The 23,989-nt window shown below is 38.0% G+C and overlaps 1 protein-coding gene across 5 annotated transcripts in view; it reads left to right on the top strand.

Annotated features, from left to right (window-relative positions):
• The window catches only part of cep89 (centrosomal protein 89), a 116,296-nt gene that overhangs the window by 18,196 nt on the left and 74,111 nt on the right, over positions 1-23,989 (top strand). For all 5 annotated transcript variants that reach the window (XM_053676614.1, XM_053676618.1, XM_053676615.1 and 2 more), the window contains 7 exons: positions 1,641-1,838; positions 3,323-3,465; positions 11,428-11,478; positions 13,338-13,421; positions 17,457-17,560; positions 21,716-21,831; positions 23,643-23,823. In XM_053676614.1, coding sequence (XP_053532589.1) covers positions 1,641-1,838; positions 3,323-3,465; positions 11,428-11,478; positions 13,338-13,421; positions 17,457-17,560; positions 21,716-21,831; positions 23,643-23,823 — 877 coding nt within the window. The remainder of the gene's footprint in view (positions 1-1,640; positions 1,839-3,322; positions 3,466-11,427; positions 11,479-13,337; positions 13,422-17,456; positions 17,561-21,715; positions 21,832-23,642; positions 23,824-23,989) is intronic.

Below are 23,989 nucleotides of genomic sequence, written 5' to 3'. Positions count from 1 at the left end.
ACGGCTTGTGAATAGTTCCACTCCTTTGGCAAGCTGATATAACACACAGTGTGAACTTCATGGGCAACTTTGACATTAAAGAATGACTCACAGTGGCTCTTCTGACATGCTGTTGTCACTTATTGTACTCACATTCACCTTAACACAAAGACTGGTAGTCATAGGAATACACAGATCAAACCAAAACTAGGCTTTTTAAAAAATAAATAAATAAAAAATTATATTGAAGAAGAAGAAAGAAATTCACTAGCATAGTTATCTAGCTAACTAATTATAAACAGTACAGTATGAACAGTACTACAAACTTTATGTAACACAACACAAATATCAGTTTTTTTTATTATTAATGAATCATGGAAACAGTATGAAAAACTACTAAGGGGCATAAACAGAATGATTCTGCAACACACACACACACAAGCATACACACAAACATGGTTATTGACACGCCTATTTTATATTGTTTAGCTTTAGGAAAGTTAGAAAGCTTTCAGTTATCTTGTCATGCAAAACTATGGAAGTAATAATAATAATAATAATAATAATAATACTCTTTATTTATATTGCACTTTTCATATTAACTTCAAAATCTCAAAGTACTTTGCATGAGCAAGATATGTCCAAAACAAGCTGTATATGAAAAAGCAGTGTAATAAATAAAAATGACTACATATCATTTATTTTAAAAAACAAAAACAACTACATATCATAAAAACAAGACATTGTACAGGTAAGACCCTATACTAAGAATAGGCCAGTCTAAACAAGTATGATTTAATCTGAATATAAATACAGTTGTTGAGCTAGCATACCTAATGTTCTCTGGAATGCCTGGTTTAGGGGTGATGTACGAAGAGCGTTTTCCACCGGCTGAGATGTGACTGATCATTACGAATAATGTTAGGCCTACCTCAGTTGAACAAAATGTTCAGGATGGGTTATACTGTTTCAGGAGAGCACCAAGATCATTTAAAGTTTTAAATATGATTAGCTGGACGTTGTAGTCAATGTTGTGCTTAATCGGTAGCCAGTGTTGTAGCTTGTATAAGACTGAGGTAATGTGCTCTAACTTCTGGTAAGGACGCTGTTGATCTGTTGATTTATTTAATGGCCTCCAACATACTGCAGTAGTCCAAACCAGAGGCTATTGAAGTGTGAATGTTGTAAGATGTGCTAGCTAAACTGTTGTATTTCACAGAAATCGTGTCGTCATCTTTCTGTTCACTTCATTTCTCTGTTCTCACACTGTGACTTATAGCTGCGTTTTTGTCTATTTGTTTTGCATGGCTTGTTGAGCTGAAATTGTTCTGATTGTGATTTTGCTTCACTGTATAATAATCTCATGTGTTTTGCTCTGTGCTGCAGCTTTCTGTTTTTGTCCTCTCTTTGAATGGCCTGAAGCCACAGTACTTTTCTTTCTGGATCATTATGTCTGCAGGGAACCAAAGCAAATCTGAGTTTTTAGCTTTAATTCATGCTCTAAATGCTCAAAAAAAGCAAGAAATTCTGGCAGTGTCTCTCCTGTCCATTCGTGTTGAGCGCTGACCTGAAATTGTTTTCTGGTTTTTGGTTTTGAACGTGGCATTCATGAGATTAACTGCTCACATCCATGCTGTGTTGTGTTGCTTTATGTTGTGCAGAGGTGAATGAGGCATATCACCGTGCTGTGGAGTTTCAGCAGGACCTGGTGAAGGAGCTGAGAGAGCTTAGAGAACAAAATCACACTCTGACTGCACAGAAGGAGGTGCTGGAGAGGACGTGCTCAGAACAGAACCAGCAAATGCAGCAGCTACACCAGCAACAATCACACTCGCCCCGAGAGGGAAGGCACTCCATAGGTGGGCACTATACAGGCACATGGTCATACAATTGAAGCCAAAAGTTTACATTTCTTTATTTCTATTTCATCTTTTTTTAACTATATCAGATTTTCAGTGAGTCATAGGTTTACGTATGCTTTGTTAGTATTTGTTAGCTGTGTTGGCTTTTTTATTCCTTGAACTTGAATCAAATGCTTGGGGTAGCCTTCCACAGACTTCTCACAATACTGCTGGAATTTTTGCCGTTTTCTCCTGACAGAACTGGTGTAACTCAGTCAGGTTTGTGGGCCTCCTTGTCAGGCACACTTTTTCAGTTCAGTCCACAAATTTTCTATCGGAAAATTAGGTCAGGTCTTAGTCCAATATTACCACTTTGTTGTCTTTAAGTCATTTTGTCAACTTTGGAGGTATGCTTAGAATCATTTTCCTGCTGGAAGACCCAGTTATGAGCAACTTTTAACTTTCTAGCTGATTTCTTAAGATTTTGCTTCAGTATTTCTAGATTATCCTCCTTTTTCATGATGCCATCTATTTTCTGATGTGCACTAGTCCATTTTCCAGCACAACACTCCCACAACATGATGCTACCGCTGCCATGCTTCACAGTTCAGATGGTGTTCTTTTGGATTAAAAGCCTCAACCTTTTTCCTCTATGCTTTCCTCTATATCTGACCAGAGAACACTCCTCCAAAAGGCTGGTGATCAACTGCAAACATTAGTCTCGACAGTCTTCGAAGGGACTTCTCCCTTGCACGACAGCCTTTCAGGCCATTGTGATATAGAACTCTCTTAATGGTGGATGTACATACTTTGGTACCTGATGCCTCCAATTCTTTCACCAGTTCCTTTGTGGTTGTCTTGGGGTTCAGTTTAACCTTTTAGACCAAGGTTCGTTCATCCGTGGGAGATCGTTTGTGCCTCTTTTCTGAATGATGCAGTGTCTGTATGGTCCCCAAATGTCAATATTTGCATATAGTTGTTTGTATAGATAATTGTTGTCCTGTTAATTGTTTGGAAAGTCCCCCTAAGGAGGAAGCAAACTTGTGCAGGTCCACAATTTTTTTTCAGCTCTTTGCGGGGTTGTTTGGTATTCAGGCAAACGAAAGCACTGGCTCTAGAGGTAAGCATTTTTACAGCCGCAGGTGCACTCCCAATTAACTACTAATTATGAATTGACCAGTCAGATGCTTGTAAAAGTCATTACATCAATTTCTTGAATTTTCTTCCAACTGTTTAAAGAGACACTCAACATGGTGCATGAAAACTTCTGACCCACTGGGATTCTGATATTGTGAATTAAAGTCTGTCTTCAAACGATTGTTGTAAGACTACCTTCTGTATGATGTGTACAGGTGTTCCTAATGAGTGTACAATGGTGGTTTAATGTTGCTCTGCATGGAAGTTTAAAAAAAAATAAAAAAAATTTAGCATTAGTAACCAAAAACAGCACCTGTGCGTTTCTGGGAATATGATTATTATATTTTCTGTGCATGTCTATTTAGGCAAGAGCTTTGAATTGTTGAGTTTGAGGCAGCAGGCACAGGAGCTGGTGGATGAGAATGATGGATTGAAGATGACAGTGCATCGGCTAAACGTGGAGCTGAGCCGATATCAAGCCCGTTATAGACCACTCACCAGAGATGAGGTACAACAGCAACAACAACGTATGGAAGAGTATGATAAAATAACAACATGATACCTTTGCAATACATCATTATTGTATTACACAATAGCACGACACAAATGCCTTCAGTCTGTAAGAATTACATTTTTCACACTGGTCAGTTGGTCTTAAATTTTTATTTACATAATCTTAGATTTAAGAATTTTGTGCTCTCATTTTGAGGTAGTCTATCCAATTGAGTCTGCCTTTGAAAACATTTCTCACACACTTGATGATAAGGTGCCATTTATGTGCCTGTTAATCAGTCTAGTTCTTGCTGTCCACAATTGAGCTAACGTACACAGAGACATGCTGATATAGGGAAATATCAGCAAAAAAGGCTAGAAAACAGCTTTCTTTTAAAAATCCATCCACCAGCGACTACATTGCACACTGCAGACTATGCTGCAAAACCTTTTTTTTTTTTTTTTTTTTTTTTTGTTTGTTTTTTAAAACATACTGTAATGGTGTGATATAGCTGTATTAAGTACATACATTTCATACATTCATAAAGTATTTTACATTTGTTTTAAATATATTGCAATTAGGTCTTAAATGACATTTGTTGTAACATTTTTTTTCCTGCATATATAACTATATGGACTGTACATAAATCATGTTTAAAAACCTAACTGTTATCACTAAACCCTACCATTAAACATGAAAGAGGAGAAGAGAGCAGCGGTATCTCTAGTTCAAACTGAATTTATATTACAAAAGTTGTGCTAATTGCAGTATTTCACACTTTAGTACGAACACCTGTACACCTGCTCATTAGGCTTGCTGCGATAGACTGTGTTCCCGGTGTTCCCGGTGTTGGGACTGCACACTGAATACATCACTTGCCCACTGTGGCACCGCCCCAACCGTCGTTTTTGCCTTTTTATTGTAATAAAAATCATTTAGTTCAGTTAGAGAATGGACGCTGCAATTTTAAAACTGAACGCACCTGCTCAGTTCAGCATGAGTCAGAGTCCCAGCACAGATCAGCAGGAGTCAGATTTCATTTAGTACAAGTGAGAGTGAGGCGAGCTGACTGACAAGATGACGGTGGGAGATTTGGTTTCAAATGTTCTGTGTTTAGTATAAGCGAGTTTGTCATTGTACTGTTTTGTAGTTGTGTTTTTCATTAAGAATAATAACGAACCCACCATTCAAGCAATTGTCGCCCCCGAATTAGGAACATGTCCTCACCGTCACATCCCTACTGCTCATTCATGTCATTTTATAAACAGCCACTTATGTGGAAGCAGTGCAATACATATACAGACACAGATCAAGAGCTTCAGTTAATGTCACTTCAAACATCAGAATGGGGAGAAAATGTGATCTCATTGACTTTGACTGTGGTATGGTTGTTGGTGCTAGATGGGCTGATCTGGGTATTTTAAAAACTGTTGGGATTTTCACATAGCCTCTAGAGTGTACACAGAATGGTGTGAAAAACAAAAAACATCCAGTGAGCAGAAATTCTGCAGGCATTCCTGATGAGAGAGGTCAGAGGAGAATGACCAGATTGTTTTGAGCTGACAGGAAACTATGGGAACTCAGATAACTACTTTTTACAACCATCTCAGAATGCACAGTATGTCAGACCTTGAGGTGGATGGGCTGCAATCCACATCCGTTTCCACACCTGTCAGCTGAAAACGGGTGTCTGAGGCTACAGTGAGCAGAAGTTCACTGAAACTGGATAGTTGATGACTGGAAAAAGATCAGGTGATGACCCGTATCTGCATTATTTTATATATTGTGCTACTGCCACATGATTGGCTGATTGAATAATTGCAGCTGTCCAGTGAGTGTATACATTTATAATTGCAAAGGATCAGTTCATGATCCAAAACATACAAGCTCATCGGTCAAGCACTGTGGAGATAGTGTCATGGCTTGGGTTTGCATGGCTGCTTCAGGAATGGGCTCACTAATTTTAATGATGATGTAAGTCATGATGGTAACTGCAGAAGGAATTCAGACGTCTAAACATTCTGTCTGCCAATTTAGAGAGAAATGCATCCAATCTAATTTGGAGGAACTTTTATCATGCAGCAAGACAATGACCCAAAACACACCGACAACTCAACAAAGGACTTCATCAGGAGGAAAAAGTGGAAGGTTTTAGTCTGGCCACAAGATCTTAACCCAATTGAGCATGTGATTCACCTGCTGAAGAGGAAATTGCAAGGAGAAACCCCTCAAAACAAAACACAACTGAAAGAAGACATGGTACAAGCCTGGGAAAACATCACAAAGGAAGAATGCAACAGTTTGGTGATGTCAGTGGGTCACTAGCTGGATGCAGTTTTTGCAAGCAAGGGATATGCAACCAAATATTAGGTGTTATTCTCTCCGAGACTATCTGTTCCAATACTTTTGCTCACCTAAAAATTGGGTTATCTGCCACCAAAGGTGCCATGTTCTAAGTTGTTTAACACATGTAGATCAGGAAATGAAGGCTGAAAATGTCATATTCATCTCAAACCCAAATGTCTTCAGTGTATAGCAAAAAATATAGAATAGACTTGGCCCTGCTGTTCCAATAATTTTTGAAGGGACTGTATAACCTAGATGTTTATAGGGCTCTTCTATAAGGTAGTCTTAGACTTGTATCCTATGAAATATCAGAAAACACATTAGAGATTCTGTGTAGAAATTTGGCTTTGGATCTAACCACCAGGCATTTTGCCATTTGTCTATCCAACCATCCATTCATTACCCACTGGGGTGCGCACATATGATGCACATAAATCACAGTTTGATTCCAGTCATTAATAAAAGCCTGACAAGATGCATGCAGTAAAAATAGCTCAGATGTAATGAAGTATAACGCCATATGTCATGTATATGGCTGTTATGTTTAATCGCCATATTGCACATTTTGACAATGATTTTCTGTTCATTAAGACATTCATTTAAGACAGAAAGATGAAAGAAAGATATTTATAAGTTTTTTGTAGTTTATGAAATAAATCATTAACAAAATGGTTTTGGTGAGGCACAATCAATCTATAATGTGCTTGCACACAGAATGATTTGATGTGATGCAGACATATGAACGTAATAAGCAACAAAACACATTAGTATACTATATCTTTCTCTCTTTATTTTCGTTCCTGGAGCAGTCTGGGATAACAAGAGCACATTTCTGCTAGCTGCTGTGTCATGCTGCAGCCATTTAAAGGGGAAAATGTCTCTCTGGCTCAGAGCTATTTGTCTAATACAGGCTGATTTTTATTTTTTTAATTTTTTTTTCTTCTGAGACGAGGGGGATTGGAATGAGAGCTGATATTACAGTAATGATATGCAGCTCTGCCTTTCATCTCTGTCAGCCTGATTATTACATTATAAATGATGATTTGCCTGCATTATAATTTCAAAACAGCATAACCAAAAGCGAGAGGTAGGGTTGATCACATTTTTTGGCATGGATGACATAAATGCAGTACAGTTATTTTGAACCAAATTGAGCAAATATGGTTCCAAGCATTTTGATGTCACATCCACACCTGAGGAGCAACAGAGGTTGTCAGTATCAAATACTGTTCTGCATCCAACTTTATCTATCTAGGCTATTTAAACCTATAACACATTTAATAATGTTGTGTGGCCAAACAACTCAATGTTTGTCTAATCTGACCATAAAACTTTCCTCCAGAGGGCTTTTTCCTTGTTCATATGGTCAACTGCAAACTTTAGACCGGCTCGAAGGCGTCGATTTTGGAGCAGGGTCTTCTTTTTTGGGCGGCAGCATTTCAGTCCATGGCGATGTAAAACTCGCTTAATTGAAGATCATGACACTGATGTTCCAGCAGCTTCCAGTTCATGGCAGGCCTGTGCTTTGGTGGTTCCTGGGTTTTTCCTGACCATCTGAACCAATTTCCTCTCAGCTGAGGGTGACAGTTTGGGGCTTCTTCCAGACCTTGGCAAAGTGGCTACACCTCCCAATAACGTGTATGTACGTACAGTTGTTTGCACTGTAGATCTTGGAATCTGCAATTGTTTAGAAATCGTTCCAAGTGACATTTCTGACTTGTGTAAATCCACCGTCCTCTTTTTCAGATCTGCACTGTGCTCATTGGACTTTCCTGTAGTATTGTGTGTTGGTCAATCCAATGAGTGCTGTCAAAAAAAAAACCCTTTTTATGTTGGCACAGAGAAGCTGCCACTCACAGGAAATTAAGAGGCCAAGGCCAAAACCATTTTGGTCTTGGCAAATTAAAGGACATTTTGGAACCATTTAATTAATAGTCTAAGTGTTTGTATGTGTATTATTGACCCTATATGTACCTCAGTGGTGGAATGAACTTCCAACCTCAGTCTGGACAGCAGAATCTGTGACTATCTTCAAAAAACAGCTAAAGACCCACCTCTTCCGCGAACACCTAACTAACCCCTAAAACACCAACCCCACATTATCCTAAACAAAAACAAAAACAAACCCTACTCTGGCACTTACACATCTACCATGTGCACGTTGCTTTTCTAGAACTCAGTTAAAGAACTTGTATTACAAATATGCACTACTTGTATTGTTCTCCGCTTGATATATCGCTTTGCTTGTATTTCCTCATTTGAAAGTCACATCGGATAAAAGCATCTGCTAAATTAATGTATATGTATGATTTTGGTCCTGTGTTAATTACAGAAAACCCCAAATTAATTGCAGTAAATACCTACACTCTTGGGCAAAAGAAAAAAAATTGGGCCAAACCCAAACTGGCAGAATATTAAGCTTTTAATGGTCTTAACAGCAAATCATTGGTCAGGAAATTAGCAAGAATGAAACAAGTAGATAAAGTAACTTAGTAGGGGATAACTTTTCCATTTGATTTCTTCACATGTTTAAGCCTTGTGGGTAAACTTGTAGAGAGCCTTTTATTTTATGATAATAATAATGAGTCTTTATTGGTTACATATACATTATAGCACAGTGAAATACTTTTCTTCGCATACCCCAGCATGCCAGGAAGTTGGCGTCAGAGTGCGGGGTCAGAGTGCAGGGTCAGCCATGATACAGCGCCCCTGGAGCAGAGAGGTTTAAGGGCCTTGCTCAAGGGCCCAACAGTGGCAGTTTGGCTGTGCTGGGGCTTGAACCCCTGACCTTCCGATCAGTAACCCAGAGCCTTAACTGCTAAGCCACCACTTTATTTTATTTTTTAAATTTTATTTTTATTTCATACACCCACTCATTTTAATCATAATCATGATTTGACCTTTGTGTACAAGAAGACAATACAAGTGAATTTCCCTGTTTCTAGCTTTCCCCCAAAAAGTCCACTGCAGCAAAAGTAAATGAGCAAATGGTTGCACTCGATTTCTCAGTGCATTTATTTAATTCTTGTTAATTTGTTCATTTTCTGACCAATGATTTGTTGTTAAGACCAGTAAAATTTTTCAATATTTTCCTTTTTTGTTGCCCAGATATGTACAGCTCGTTACAATGTAGCACTGGGCAGCATTCATACTGATTGTCCTGTTTTGTTTTGTTTTTGTTCTTGGGTCAGAAGGATGCTGTGATGATTCTTGGCCCATCAGATGAGTACTCGCTGTGCTGTGTTCTTGAAAAATATCTATCTTCCTCCAGGACCTAGGTGTCCTGGTTTTTTTTCTCTTGACTGCATTTCTGTGGCTTGCTGTGTTGTGTTTTTTTTTTAATGTGGTAGGGGAGCTAGTCCCACATCCAACCCTCCTCTTTTCTCAGTGCATTCTTGGGGCCGGCTAGGGTGGAGTTAACAAAAATAAGTTACTTATGTGTAGTAAATATCTACAGCACTTGATTTGAATGTTGACTGCAGTTCATGACTAATGTTTGTGAGGTATGTGGACAAAAGTGACTTGTGGACATCTCTGCGTAGTGTTGACAACTTTGTATTATTCATATGTCCTTTTGTGTGCTACTATCTACCAATAAGTAGATGAAGTCTCACAAAGTATGAAAAAAATCATTCTAAAATCTGAAATATCATGTTGGGCGAAGGCCAACACGTTCTTCCTCTGAGCAGCCAACCATATCTTTTTGAACTTCTGCTCATGCAGCATCATAGGGCGGCATAACACACTCACTATCTGCCTTCTTCCGCATACCTCAGCTCACAGATGCCCATTACTGGTTATTGTCGCTGTGATTGTCAGGGTAGAGAGCTTAAGCCTACCGTCACACCCTGACAGCACGATCAGTTTTGCTCTCTTGGACTCCCAGTCACAGATGTCTGTGGCATTGCTGTTCTCTGTATGATAGGGTATTCTGTTGCGCCACTCAGGAGTCTGGAAGGTGTTTTTTTTTTTTAGTGCATTCATATTAAAAGATCTGGGAAGCTTTATAATAGTGAAGTTAAAGAAGCCAAGTAAACAGTCATGTACATGTAATCAGATAAGGTAGGATTCATAAAATGAAAAATGTATTAATTTAAAAACATAATAATTTAGGAAGAAACCACTTTCCCTACTTGAGTGGAACAAATTTGCACAAGTGTGTGATTTGTGTTTTTGTGTTGGAATACAACAAAATCCATAAATGAACAGAGATTCCTGTGTATATACTGTATGACAACAGAAGGAATTCTTAAGAATTATGCTATTATATACTTGATCTTGGATTTCTTTATTTATTTTGCTAATCTTAGGATGTTTCTCCAATACCTGCAACTTCTATTACATCTATTGCATGATGGAAAAACTTTAGTAAAGCCTGTCCAGAACACAGGTTAAATCCAGATCCAGGACAAAACGGCTTTGCAATAGTAAATCCTAGTTAAGTAGTGCATGTAATTAATTGCTTAATCTGTGTGAAATAGTGGTGCACAGTGTCTGGGTGTTTCTAACCCAGTGGATGTGGTGTCGCACAAGAAATACATTCAGATCCCTAGCTAACAGGGAACCTGACACAGCATGCTTTTATTTCACAGTTCAGATGTACCTACTTTCTTCTTCCCTCAGGATTCTGTCTCTTTCCCTTTTTTTGCTCTTTGCCTCCTTTATTTTTTTTTCCTCTGAGTCCCAGCAGGGAACTGATTTGAAGTTAATGGAAATTGCTTCATCTTCTCACATCGTGACTCATGGGTCTTTAAGCTTAAGCAGACAGTTCCTTGCTGTGCCACTGAATCATGACTTCCTAACTTTTTTGTGTGAAACCGTTGATTGCAAAACTGTCTCAAAAGGCCCACTCACAGACAGTCAGAATTCTGTTATGCTTTGGATATAGTTAGATCATAAACTCCTGGGCAATATGAAGCAGGAAAGATATTAGGGAAGAAGAAACCAGGGAATAAAGAGCAGTTAGGAAGTGAATAACTTGATAAAATTTGTGCACCAGTGAGGAAAGGAATTTAAACCTATGAAGAATGGAATAAGAAATAACGCAGAAGAAAACAAGGTGTAATAAGAAAGGGCATATAAAGCAGATGGACTGACTTTATCAGACTGTGCCCTAGGAATCATCGCCCAACATCATTGCTTGACCTCACTAATGCTCTTGTGGCTGATTGTGCAAATCGTCACAGCCATATTCTAAAATCTAGTGCAAAGTCTTCCCAGAAGATTGGAAGCTATTATAATAGCAAGGGGGACTAAATCTGGAATGGGATCTTGGAAAAGCACATATAGGTATGGTGGTCAGGTGTCCACTAACTTTTGGTCATATAGTGTATGTTGTTAGACTTTGAAGGCAGAGTACAGGGTTGGAAAGGGGTATATTTTGAGTATTTGGCGTATTGGCCTGCCTTTAAAATACATATGGCAACCTTGTCAAAATGTGAACCAATAAAGAGCATCAGTTGCAAGAATGAAAGAGATATAAGTGCAGCAGAGAGATTTTGGCTGTAGTGTTGGTTTATTTAGTGACCCAGATAATGTTTTCTCAGTGACTGGTACTTTTTAAAAGTAATCATTGTTAGTAAGTATATAAAATTGCTTTGTCATTAGGGATCTTTTCTCTATGTTTTGCAGTGTCCTCACAACAGTGGCCTACCAGGGAAAGGACCTGCTCCTCCATGGCTAGTGAGTGGATCTTATCTACATTCAGCTCAAAATTTGGTCTAATGCAGCTCAAATACAAAAACAGAAGATATTCAGGAAAAAAGGAGTAAAAGACATTGAAATAAGTTGCTAATAATGAGTTATACAGTATTCAGAGTTAATCATGCATAGTGAGCAGTTTATGCCAAAATTGCACATATGCAATCAAAGGAAAAAGAAAGTACACCCTCTTTTAATTCTGTTTTTATTTATCAGGGGCCTACATAACAATGATGTGGTCCTCGCCAACTTCTGTATACAAACTAATAACCTCTGGTGACCTCTATAAAAGCAGAAATTTTGGCAGTTTGGTATTCTAGAGCACTCGGGTATGTGTCTACATCATGGCAAGAAGGAAGGACATCAACCATGACCTCAGAGAAGCAGATGTTGCTCATCAACCTTGGAAGGGTTATAAGGCCATCGCCAACAATTTGAAATTCACCCTTCTACAGTGAAAAAGATTGTTTACAAATGGAGTGCCTTCCAGACAGTTGCCAATCTTCCCAGGAATGGGCGACCCAGCTAATTCAGTCCATGGTCAGACCATTTAATGCTCAGAGGTAAAGAAAAACCCAAGAGCTATATCATGTGACCTACAGGTATCTGTAAGCACATTAAATGTTTGTTTATGACAGCACAGTCACAAAGAACTGGAAGGGAAGGGTGACTAAGAAAAAGCCCCTTCTCTCCAAAAAGAATTTGGCAGCACGACTTAGGTTTGCAAAATTGCATCTGAACAATACCTAAAAGTTCTAGAACAATATCCTTATGACTGATGAGACCAAGGTGGAGATATTTGGTCCTCATGCACAGCGCCATGTCAAACCAAACAGAGCATATCACCACAAACACCTCATACCAACTGGCAAGCATTAGAGGTGATGATTTGGGCTTGTTTTGTAGCCTCAGGACCTGGGAATCATGCAGTCATTGACACAACAATGAACTCCACACATATTTTTGAAACAAATGTGAGGCCATCTGTCCAGCAGCTTAAGCTGGGCCGAAATCGGGTCATGCAACAGGACAAATCAAGGTATTGGAATGCCAAGTCGAAGTCCAGACCTCACACCCATTGAGATGCTGTAGAGGGATCTTAAGGAGCATAAACGAATGCCCTTAAACGTCACTCAACTGAAGCAATGTTGTTGAGTGACAACAATTGCTTCAACAACTGAAGCAATGTTGTAGAAGACTGGGCCAAAATTTCTCCAAAATGATGTGAGAGACTGATAAACTCCTGCAAAAAAATTATTGCTGCTAAAGTTGGTTCTCCGTGTTACTGAATTATATTTTTTTTCCCTCTTGGTTTCTGATTGTTGGTTTACTTTTTGGAAAAAGTTACTGCATATTGAAATCTGTTCTGGTTTTTTTTGTTGTCACCTGAGCTTATTTGTTTTTAGAGCTTGGTGAAGACCACACAATTTTTATTTAGGCCCTGATAAATAAAAACATAGAATTGAAAGAGGGTGTAATTTCTTTTTCCTATGATTGTATCTTATATCATGCACCTACTGAATATTTGTTCTTTTGTTTTGAGTTTTTGACTCCATAATGTTCCCGCTTTTAATCTTTTGTTATTATATTATAAAATTTTCTCATTAAGCACTCACTAATTGTAATTCTTCAACCGTTGTCTTTGGAATCACTTATCTAGCACTGTAAATGTTTGCCATTTAAGCCTCATAGCTAATGGGTTATGAAACTAACAAAGACTAATAATTTAATGCATGTGGTGATGAGCTGTGTGTGATACTGATAGAGTGTAAAGTGTCTATGGATGTTGATCTGTTCTACTCTTTTACTAAAGCACTTGTTGTCCTCTTAAATGCCTGCAGCTGGATATAAAATATTTATCTCCACTCTTATTGGCTTATGAGGACCAACTGACCGAGAGAGACCAGCTCCTCAAGTCCTCTGAGGTGAGTCCGTGTACATGTGTAGTCAAACCTCTTTTATTGAAGTTCACATGAATAAATAAACAGAGGAAGAGACAAGTGAACGTTGACTGACAGTTTGCAGTTTTTAGAGAACGAAAATACCAAACTCTCTATACAACACTGGAAAACTGGCTCATGAGATCACTAGCAGAGTAATATCTATGAACTATTTTGCTACAAAATGTATTTTATTATGTAACAAAACACATAACCTTTTAATATTTAGAGTACAACCAAAAGCAGTGACTGAATCATCTAACTCCAACAACTCCAAACAACACTATTATACTCTACTCAAGGCCTGTCCACAAGTGTGGTGTATTAAGTAAGCTGATTGTTTTCTCCGCAGTAACAGGATAATGAGAATCACTGAGGAGCATCTGATGTTGTAGTCCATGCATTTAGGATTAATTCCATAAGAACACAATATCTAAATACTTCTGTTTTCATCTTGTGGTAAAATGTATGATCAGGTTTTGGTATACACTTAGAATTTCTGTTTGTCATGCACAATATTTATTTATATTTATTCACAATATTTATGAATATTTATTTTCATAAATATCTAGCTGTAACTGTTTACAGCCTGGTCTGTATGAAGCTTTCATGCAGTTTCTTTCTTTTGCCCTACTGTAAAATGTGCATGATTTACGTCAAATAGAACAACACTGGTATTCTACTCGTTTTATTCATGCAATCCATCCTTCTCCAGCGCTTCAGATAAACGCTGGTCTGTGTGTACAGCTAGTTATGTAATATCCATATATTAGCAGAGTGTGTGTATTTCATAATAAAAATGTATTGAAGCAGCATATTATTCAGTAGCAGCATACAGTATTTGGCAATTTCATTTTAACTAAATATTTGATTAACTTTATTTATGATGGAGAAAAACCAAAACCTGAGCATTAGACTGTGGTATGCATGTCCCTGTAGTTACATTAGTTATTAATTAAAGTGAAGCAAAGCAAGATAAGTTATCTTAGACAATATTGAACAAAGGGAATCAGTTAGCCCATGCCTCATTAGTTGATTGAAACTGCTTTCAGATGATATTGTTCAGGCTCATTTGGGACAAACTGTTACAAAGTGCTTTGCTTATTTCATATTAATTCATCTAAAAGGAAGTGGGGTGGGGGTATTTAAGATAAGATGAACTTTATTGATCCCACACTGGGGGAATTCCCTCATTACAGCAGCTCGATTACACACAACAGATAAGAAAGAATGCACATTAAATGGGAATAGTATAGGAAAATGTCTTTAAAAAATAATAATAGGAATTAGAAAAATAAGAATAAGTGTAGTAGTAGTAGTAGTAGTAGTAATAATAATAATAATAATAATAATAATAACAATAATAATAATAATAATGGTAATATGTACACTATGAACATCTCAATGTACAGTGGGGGAAAGCAGTATTGAATGCGTCAACATTTATTTAGTAAATATATTTCCAATGAGGTGATTCACATGAAATTTTCACCAGACTTTGGTATTAACTCAAGAAATCCGGAAATAGAAAGAATTCACAACACTAAAGTCCATAAATAAAGTTATGTGTAATAAGTGGAATGACATGGGAAAGAAGTATTGTACATGCTAACTGAAATTTATTTTATACCTAGTGGAGAAGCCTTTGTTTGTAATGACAGCTTCAAGATGCTTCCTGTATGAAGAAATTAATTGGCTGCAGTATTCAGGTGTGATTTTGGCCCATTCTTCTAAACATATTGTCTTTAAATCTTTTTCAATTGGATTCAAGTCAGGTGATTGACTGGGCCATTCTAATGCCTTGATTTTTTTTTCTTTTTTTTTTTTTTTTTTTCCTGAAACCAATTGAGAGTTTCCTTTGCTGTATGTTTTGGATCATTCTCCTGCTGGAAGTCCACCCATGTCTCATCTTCATCATCCTGGTAGATGGCAGCAGATTCTTCTCAAGAATCTCCCAGTTAAGGGCTCCATTCATCGTTCCTTCAATTATATGAAGTCTGCCAGTACCATGCGATGAAAATCAGCCCCACACCATGATGCTTCCACCTCCACACGTCACTGTTGGTGTAGTGTTTTAAGGGTGATGTCCAGTGCCATTTCTTCTCCAAACATGGTGTGTAGTATGACAGCCAAAAAGTTCAAGTTTGCTCTCGTCTGACCAGACTACACGCTCCCAGTATTTTATAGGCTTGTCCAAATGAATTGTTGCTTCGATGATCTCTGACATGCCTTTTTTTTTACTAATGGAGTCTTGTGGGGTGAGCGTGAGCAGTGGAGTGCATTGCCTATTGTTTTCTCTGTGACAATGGTACCTGCTGCCTCCAAGTGTTTCTGGAGCTCTTTCCGAGTGGTCCTTGGCTCTTGGGCTACTCTTTTAACTATTCTTCTGACTCCCTGGTCAGAAATCTTGCAAGGAGCTCCTGTGCGTGGACGGTTGATGACGGAGTGATGTTGCTTCCACTTGTGGATAATGGCCCCAATAGTGCATACTGGGAGATTCAGAAGTTTTGAAATGTATCAGTATTTGATTCCATCAATATATTTTTGCAACAATAAGGTTGTGAAGGTCTTGGGCGAGCTCTTTGCTTTTACCCATCATGAGATGTTTCTTGTGTGACACCTTGGTAACAAAAAGCCTTTTTATAGACCATCAATTTACTAACCCAGCTGATACTAATTTGCACAGATAGGGGGTATTATGGATTTCAGCTGGTTCCTTGTCTTACCTTGTCTTGGAGAACTGCTTTTTCTTAGCATGTTCAATACTTTTTTCCTGTGTCATTCCACTTTATTACACATAACTTTATTTATGGACTTGAATGTTGTGAATTCTTTATATTTCCAGATGTCTGGTGAAAACTTCCTGTGAATACTGAAAAAAATGTTGAGGTGCTCAATACTTATTTCCCCCCACTGTATGTACAGATGAATAAGAATATCTATCTATCTATCTATCTATCTATCTATCTATCTATCTATCTATCTAGCTATCTATCTATCTATCTAGCTATCTATCTATCTATCTATCTATCTATCTTGTCGTGGCAAACAATCTTTTCAGCCTAACAAAAAACTTCAGAGACAGCGGGATAGTAGATGTCAAAAAGTAAATAAACTTTATTGAAACAATACAGTGAGACAGTCTGCAGAAAGTCTGAATTATACAAACATAAACCTGTTTTTATATACTTTTCTGAAGCAGTAAAATTATCCCTAGGCGGGGCATTCACCTTTTCTAACTAGAAACAAAGCAATCTCCATTGCCTTAATTAATTCATATCCATATGATACCTTACATATATGGCGCATGCGTTTTCTTAAATGTTTTACCAGAACAGTGTTTTTACTTTGTCCCATAATTCACCCTATAGCCCTAGCCTGGTACCCTTCCTCCTGGAAGTCTTATCTTTTATTTTGACACTGATTTGCAAGCTTTAAGGGCTTTGGTTGGAAACCTCGTTCTGGTGAGTGTCTAATTGCTGATTTGTTGTCTTAGAGTAAAGCTGCTTTAGACAAAACGCAAGGTTCCAAATTTACACACTTAGAATGTCACTTGTTAGAAAATGTTTTATAGTTTTAGATTATGCCTGCTGTGAAGAAAGGTACAGGCAGATACAGAAAAACTGTTCAGTCAGACACAGAATTCATCTAACTCAACACACACTTAGAATATAACTTGATCAACAAGTGCACTATGGATTTATAATTCTAAATGTTGGTTATACATACTAGATTAGATTTTATTAACATATCCAAACATTAGTAAACTTTTTAGTTGCACACATTGATTACACACAGTGTAATCAACACTGCCACGACTGCCACTCATAGGCTGCATGAATCTTCAGCCTGCGCAAGAAATAAAAATCAGCCCCAGCCTTGAGCTGTTGGTGTTGTTGTTGCACATGATTCCCCAAAAGCCCATGATAATTTTCTTATAAACCATGATGCATACTAGTAAGCCTATCAAACATTAGCATTTGGAATAAACCTGCTCCAATTTGTTTTGTGTCCTTCTAGGAGGATTTAAAGAAGTTAAGAATGCGAACAGAAGAGGTGATTCAGGAGAATGAGAAGCTTCACACAGAGCTCAGCAAGACGAGCAGTGTCAGTAATAAAGAGTGGTAAGTCTCTCTGCCTCTCTCTCATACACACACGCACACACAAACTAAGAGGACAGTTTAGTAGACATACTTATCTAGGTGTATATTAAGCAATTTCTTTGGATTTCACAACAGCATGAATTTGCTAGGCATGGATAATTTGTGCAAAAATGCTTTACCATGTGGAAATGATGTGTATGTCACTGCAATTTAAACAGCTGCAGGTTTGCTATGAACAGCCCTTTCCACCTCATTGCAAAGCTAGTTGATGGATTTGAGAACAATAGGCAATGTGCAGGCCAATGAAGCAAAATATGATGAAATATATTGGTGAAATGTGTCTCCTGACACACGGTGCATTGTCATGCTGAAAGTATGCATTCAAGGGTGGACAAACTGTAGCTGTGAAGGGATGACCTTGGTCTACAATAATACTTTAATTTGCCCTGTCGTTTAAATGTTGTTTAATGGGTATCCAGAGCATGTACCTAGAAAACATTCCCTACACCATCACACAGTTGACATCGATTGTACTGTTCACACCAAACTGGAATTTCAATGGACTCGTGCTATTTTTGCCAAATTCTGATCCTTCCATCAGCATGATGCCAAAGGATTTCTACAACCTCAGCAGTTCAGTTTTGATGCTCCAGTGCACACTCAAGATCCGTTTTCTTGTACAGACATCATTGGCGTCGAACTTGGTTTAATCTAACTGTAGCCCATTCAAAACCAATAAGTGGTGTCTTCTTATGTCATTTTGCACACTGATGTTGACTTCAGATCCAATTTACCCATGTATTCTTTGACCTGTGTTTTTTTTTATCTTGCTTTTCAAACCCCTCAAATGGATATGCATGAAAAGCTTCACACCTACAGATGTTTGGGAGTTGCTAGAACCAACACATCCATTTAAAGTCACTGCATCTTTTTCAAACTGGTGCTCATGTTACATCACATAGTGACGAAACACACTCGGAGTGCTAACTGCCCTTTTCCACATATGAGCTAAAAGTCCTTCACAGTGGAAGACTGGAAAAATGTCACCTGGATTTTTCCCCCCAGTCTTTAGTGGTGCAGTTTGATGTACCTGTGTCCAAAAAAGTGGAACCTTATTCGGAACCTATTCTCATCAAGGTGTGTTTTGAGATGCTTTTCTGCTCATCACAGTTGTAAAGTGTGGTTATTTGAGTTACCGTAGCCTTACTGAGTTCGTGAGCTCAAACCAGTCAGGTCCTTCACCTCTGACCTCTCTCGTTAACAAGTATTTCGTCTTTCCACTAATTTGTGGAACTGTAGCAAACTGTAGCAAATGTTATATATGAAAATCCCAGGGGATCAGCTGTTTCTAAAATACTCAAACCAGCCTGTCTGGCACTAATAACCATGCCACAGTCAAAGTCATGGAGATCACATTTTTCCCTCATTCTGTTTCATGTGAACATTACCTGAAGCTCTTGTCCCACAATACTCTTGTCTAGTGTATCTTACAATATATAGGCAAAAATGAAGTCTTAAAAAAGAGAAATAAAGAATAACAACTCTGGTTTTTTCCCCTATGGTAATGGATGAAGTGTAAAATTATATTCATACTCTAGAGCAACAGAAAATAGTAGGGATAGTAAGGATTGAGGAGGAAAATATTCACATTAACACAGATATTCGAACATACACACATTCAATCCAGGGCCCTTCATACTGTTAGAGGGTATTTTAACATTTTAATAATGTAATTCTGGGTTATTATTTAACCATAGATGCAGCCATGCTGCCATTCAGTTTTCACAAACCTAAGTGTTGGTGTTTCAAGCCAACAGAGAATCTTCAGCTCAGGTCTTAGAGTGGAAGGTTATTGCAGGTAAGAGCAAAGCTTAGGAACTATATTTGCTAACGAACCAGAACATTAGCAGTAGATACTTTCATTAATATCCCCTCACAAAGGATTGCATTTCTATTAGACCATTTCATAAATTCATTGGTAAATACTGAGCAGATTGCTCTGGAATTCAGAGCTTGTTCAAATCTAATAATGTTCAAATCTTAAAATTAACCCTCAAAAAATGTGTTTTCAAAACCACATCTACTGTAAGTATTATTACCTGCACTTTCCTGGTCGATTAAAGTTGGGAAAGTAGCACATCAGTACTTATTTATTTTGATGAGAGGCATTTAGAGATAGTATGTTATTGTGTGTGTGTGTGTGTGTGTGTGTGTGTGTGTGTGTGTGAAGATCAGGAAAAGGAATGCAATAATTTATTTTGAGAAAGAATTAAGTATTTTGTACTGTCACCTTAAAAAATACGGGATGTGTTAAGTGGTTAATTTTGTCTGTGATAAAGCACTGGAAGGCAGGGAAAGAACGGTCAAAAACAGGCAAGCAAAACAAGGGAGAATTGCAAAACCATGATGATAACTCAGCAAAAAAATTAAAATCAACAGAAACATGACGGACTTTTCAAGCTAAGCAAAAACAAGTCTGTTGCATATATATAGACATTCCAGGTAATGAACAAGTGGTCTGCGTGTATGTATGATGAAAAACAGGAAAAAACCCATTCAATATGTATGGCAAGGCAAGTGTTCTAGGCTATCCACATGAGGTCGTGGTCACAGGGCGATGACTCAGGAATACTTCACTGCTTGAGAAGTAAACCGCCCGGGCGTTCCCCCACTCAGCTGTGAATCTTCTGATTTGAAAGCTCTCAAGCATGCATGCACTCACCCCTGGTAAATCAGTCATCCTAAAAGATGATATTTTCTTATTGGAGCACACATATATTTTAAAACACAGTAATGCTTCACAATTGTTCCATACTAAATAAGATGGAATTAGATTTTCATGCATAGCAAACTGCATCTCTCCCTCTGAAGCTGTAGTCTCTAGAGACAGTCGTGGATTGATTCTACCAGATAGGTCCAGGGTCCTTGGTTTGACCCTGATCTTAGATTATTCAGAGTATGCTTGTTATTCTAGCAGTTCTAGCAGTTCTATTCATACAAATATTTGCAAACTTGTTGATGTTTATTATGGTCTTGTTAAGGTACAGGAAAATGCATATCTTTTCTGAAAGCGGTTCTCATTGAAACCATCAGAATAAGAACTTATTTAGAAAGCTATAACATGTAATTATCTTTTTTCTTTATGTACACTATATAAATCCTCTATGAATTTGTACATGCTGTATGAAAACATGAATATACAGTTGAAGCCATAACACATTTCAGTTACCATACATTTCCTGTGTTAAATCAAATTGTGTATCTGCTTTATTTCTATAAGACGTCATTTCAAAATAATAGCTAAGAGGCAGATTTGTTATCAAATTTTCAGTAGGCATTGCCGTTTAACTTGAATCGAGTGCTTGGGGTAGCCTTCCGCAGACTTCTAACAATAGTGCTGGGATTTTTGCCCATTCTTCCTGACAGAACTGGTGTAACTCAGTCAGATTTGGGACACACTTTTTCAGTTCAATCCACAAATTTTGTAAGGGATTCAGATCAGGCCTTTGTGATGGCCGCTCCAATATTTTCACTTCGTTGTCTTTGTTGTCAACTTTGGAGGTATGCTTAGGATCATTATCCTACTGGAAGACACTGTTATGAGCCACTTTTAACTTTCTGGCAGATGTCTTGAGGTATTGCTTCAGTATTTCTAGATTATCCTCCTTCACAATGCCATCTATTTTCCACTGTGTGCAGCAGTCTCTTTTCCAGCAAGCAGCCCCACAATGTGACGCTGCCACCTCCATGCTTCATTGTTGGGATGGTCTTCTGTACTTAGTGCTGATCATTATGGGAAAACAGTTACATTTTTGTTTCATCTGACAGTTTAAAAAAATCCTGAATGCTGCAGTGTCTGTGTGGTTCCAGTTTGTTTTATATTGCATGCAATTGTTTGTACAGAAACTGGTCATATCTACAGGTTATATATATATATATATATATATATATATATATATATATATATATATATAATATAATATATATATATATATATATATATATATATATATATATATATATATAATTGCCCCTAAAGAGGAACTGGACATCCATCATTATTTTCAGAGGCTCTACAGGTAGGCCCTTAAATACAACCACAGGTGCGCTCCTCATTAAACTCACTCAGTGTGTGTGTGTGTGTGTGTGTGTGTGTGTGTGTGTGTGTGTGTGTAGGAAGCAGTTGCAGGATCAGGCAAGGTTAGTGTTGGAGGAGAATCAGGTGCTCATAGAACAGCTGGAACTGCAGCATGATAAAGCCAAGGAGACACACACCAAACACACACAAGAAGGTAAAATACACACACTCACACACACATGGAGAGAGAGAGAGAGAGAGAGAGAGAGATCTGTTTGTGTTTCAGGAGTAAGTACAGTTGTTATCAAAAGTATTCAACCCCTGTTGCAAATCAGGTTTATGGTCATAATTTACAGACTTTCAGCTGTTTGCAATGAACAGATCAAACAAAAGCAACTGAAATAGTTCAACACAACGAATGCTTCAAGTGGTTTCCCCAAATTCAACTGAAAATGCAACTTATAATGACTTCTCCAGTTTCAAAATGATTCAACCCCCTGAATAGCAGCACAAATATGCAAAACGGGTGTTGTCTCAAGCACACCTGATCCATCTAATCAAGGGCTTCATTAGTTGCACCAGGTGTGCTTGAGTTGGAACACATGAAATCCCTGAACTTGCTAGGGGCAAAAAATATATGAAATACCTGAACTGGCTAGGGGTTTGTTGAGTGTACACTACCTGGAAGGGGCAGAAAAAGGAAGCTATCAATGGCTGCAACCAGATTTCTGAGAAGGCAGGTTGTGAAAAACCCTCGAGTGACTGCAAAAGACCTCTAGCAAGACTTGGTGGCAACAGGCACTGAGGTTTCAGTGAGCACAGTAAGGTACGTACTAAATGCAGAAGGTTTCCATGCCAGAACTCCAAGATGTACACCACTACTTTTCCAAAAGCACAAAAGTCGGCTCAAAATCATATAAATAAGCCACAGAAGTTTGGGGATTCTGTTCTGTGGAGGGATGAAACAAAACTAGAACTTTTCGGCACGATGGATCAGCGGTATGTCTGGAGGAAGAAGAATGAAGAAAGAACACTCTGTCCAAAGTGAAGCATGGTGGTGGCGGCTCAGTGATACTCTGGGGCTGCTTTGTATCCTCTGGCACTGGAAACCTGCAGCATGTGGAAGGCAAGATGGATTCATTGAAGTATCTGTAATTCCTAGGAGAAAATGCCATCCTGTCTGTGAGGAAGCTGAAGCTTGGGACCTTCCAACAGAACAAAGATCCCAAGCATACCTCAAATTCCGCTAAGGCTTAGTTGCAGAAGAAGTCCTGGAAGATTCTACAGGGCCATCACAGTCAGATGACTTAAACCCCATGAACCCCACATGACTCGAATCTCTGGTGGGGTTTAAAGAAGGCAGTTGCAGCATGCAAACCCAAGAATATTACTGAACTGAGACCAATGCTCATGAGGAATTGGCTAATATTCCTCAGGAATGCTGCCATAAGCTGGTGTCTGGCTATGCATCTCGTTTGCAGCAGGTCATAACTGCAAAAAGGTGCTCTACTAATTACTAAAGATGCTTACCGTGAAGGGGTTAAATAATTTTGAAACTGGAGAAGTCATATATATTTATATATATATATAATGTAATTATATTATATATATATATACATTATATATATATAATTTATACATATAAATTATATATAATTTGCATTTTCAGTTTAATTTTGAGAAGCCTTTGAAACATTCATTGTGTCGAACGATTTCAGTTGCTATTTCAGTTGTTTTTGTTTGATTTGTTCATTTCAGCTGAAAGTCCGTAAATTTTGACAATAAACCTGATTTGCAATGGGGGCTGAATAATTTTGATTGCAAGTGTATTTGGTATGCTGAACAAAATACCAGAAAATCCACGGTTATCTTTCATATTGTATTAGCGAACGAGAGTCTCTCTAGTGGTTTAATGCTTTAAGTTTTATTCTTAAAAATTATTATTTGCCTTTTTCTTGTAGCTGTTTCAGGAGCCATTCCTTGGAGCCATTCTGTGATTTGAACTCTTCACGTCTCTCTTTACAGTGTGTAGGGTGTCAAAACAAGTCATGTTGTTGGAGGCTGAGAAGCAGAACCTGGAGACTGAGTTAGAGGTAACACATAAAGAGCTCTCTGTGCTGAAGATGAAGCTTCAGAAAGCTAGTTCAGCCCTGGAGAACTCGGTCAGCCGTGTTGAGCACACCACCACCATAGACAAACTCAAATGGTATGTTAAAAAAAAAAAAAACACATACATATTAGGATCAATAATGTACAAAATTCAAATAGATATTTTGTAAGTTCAGGAATTATCTGGCCAGTAAAGATGATTCTTTTAAAATGATGCATACATCCTTTCTACCAGCTACTTATCTACCATCTTGTCCAAGTCC

This window comes from Ictalurus punctatus, chromosome 27 (assembly GCF_001660625.3).
Source record: "Ictalurus punctatus breed USDA103 chromosome 27, Coco_2.0, whole genome shotgun sequence".
NCBI classification, from domain to species: Eukaryota; Metazoa; Chordata; class Actinopteri; order Siluriformes; family Ictaluridae; genus Ictalurus; species Ictalurus punctatus.
The sequence above is the reverse complement of the archived record's forward strand: the minus strand, read 5'-3'. Positions and strand labels throughout refer to the sequence as shown.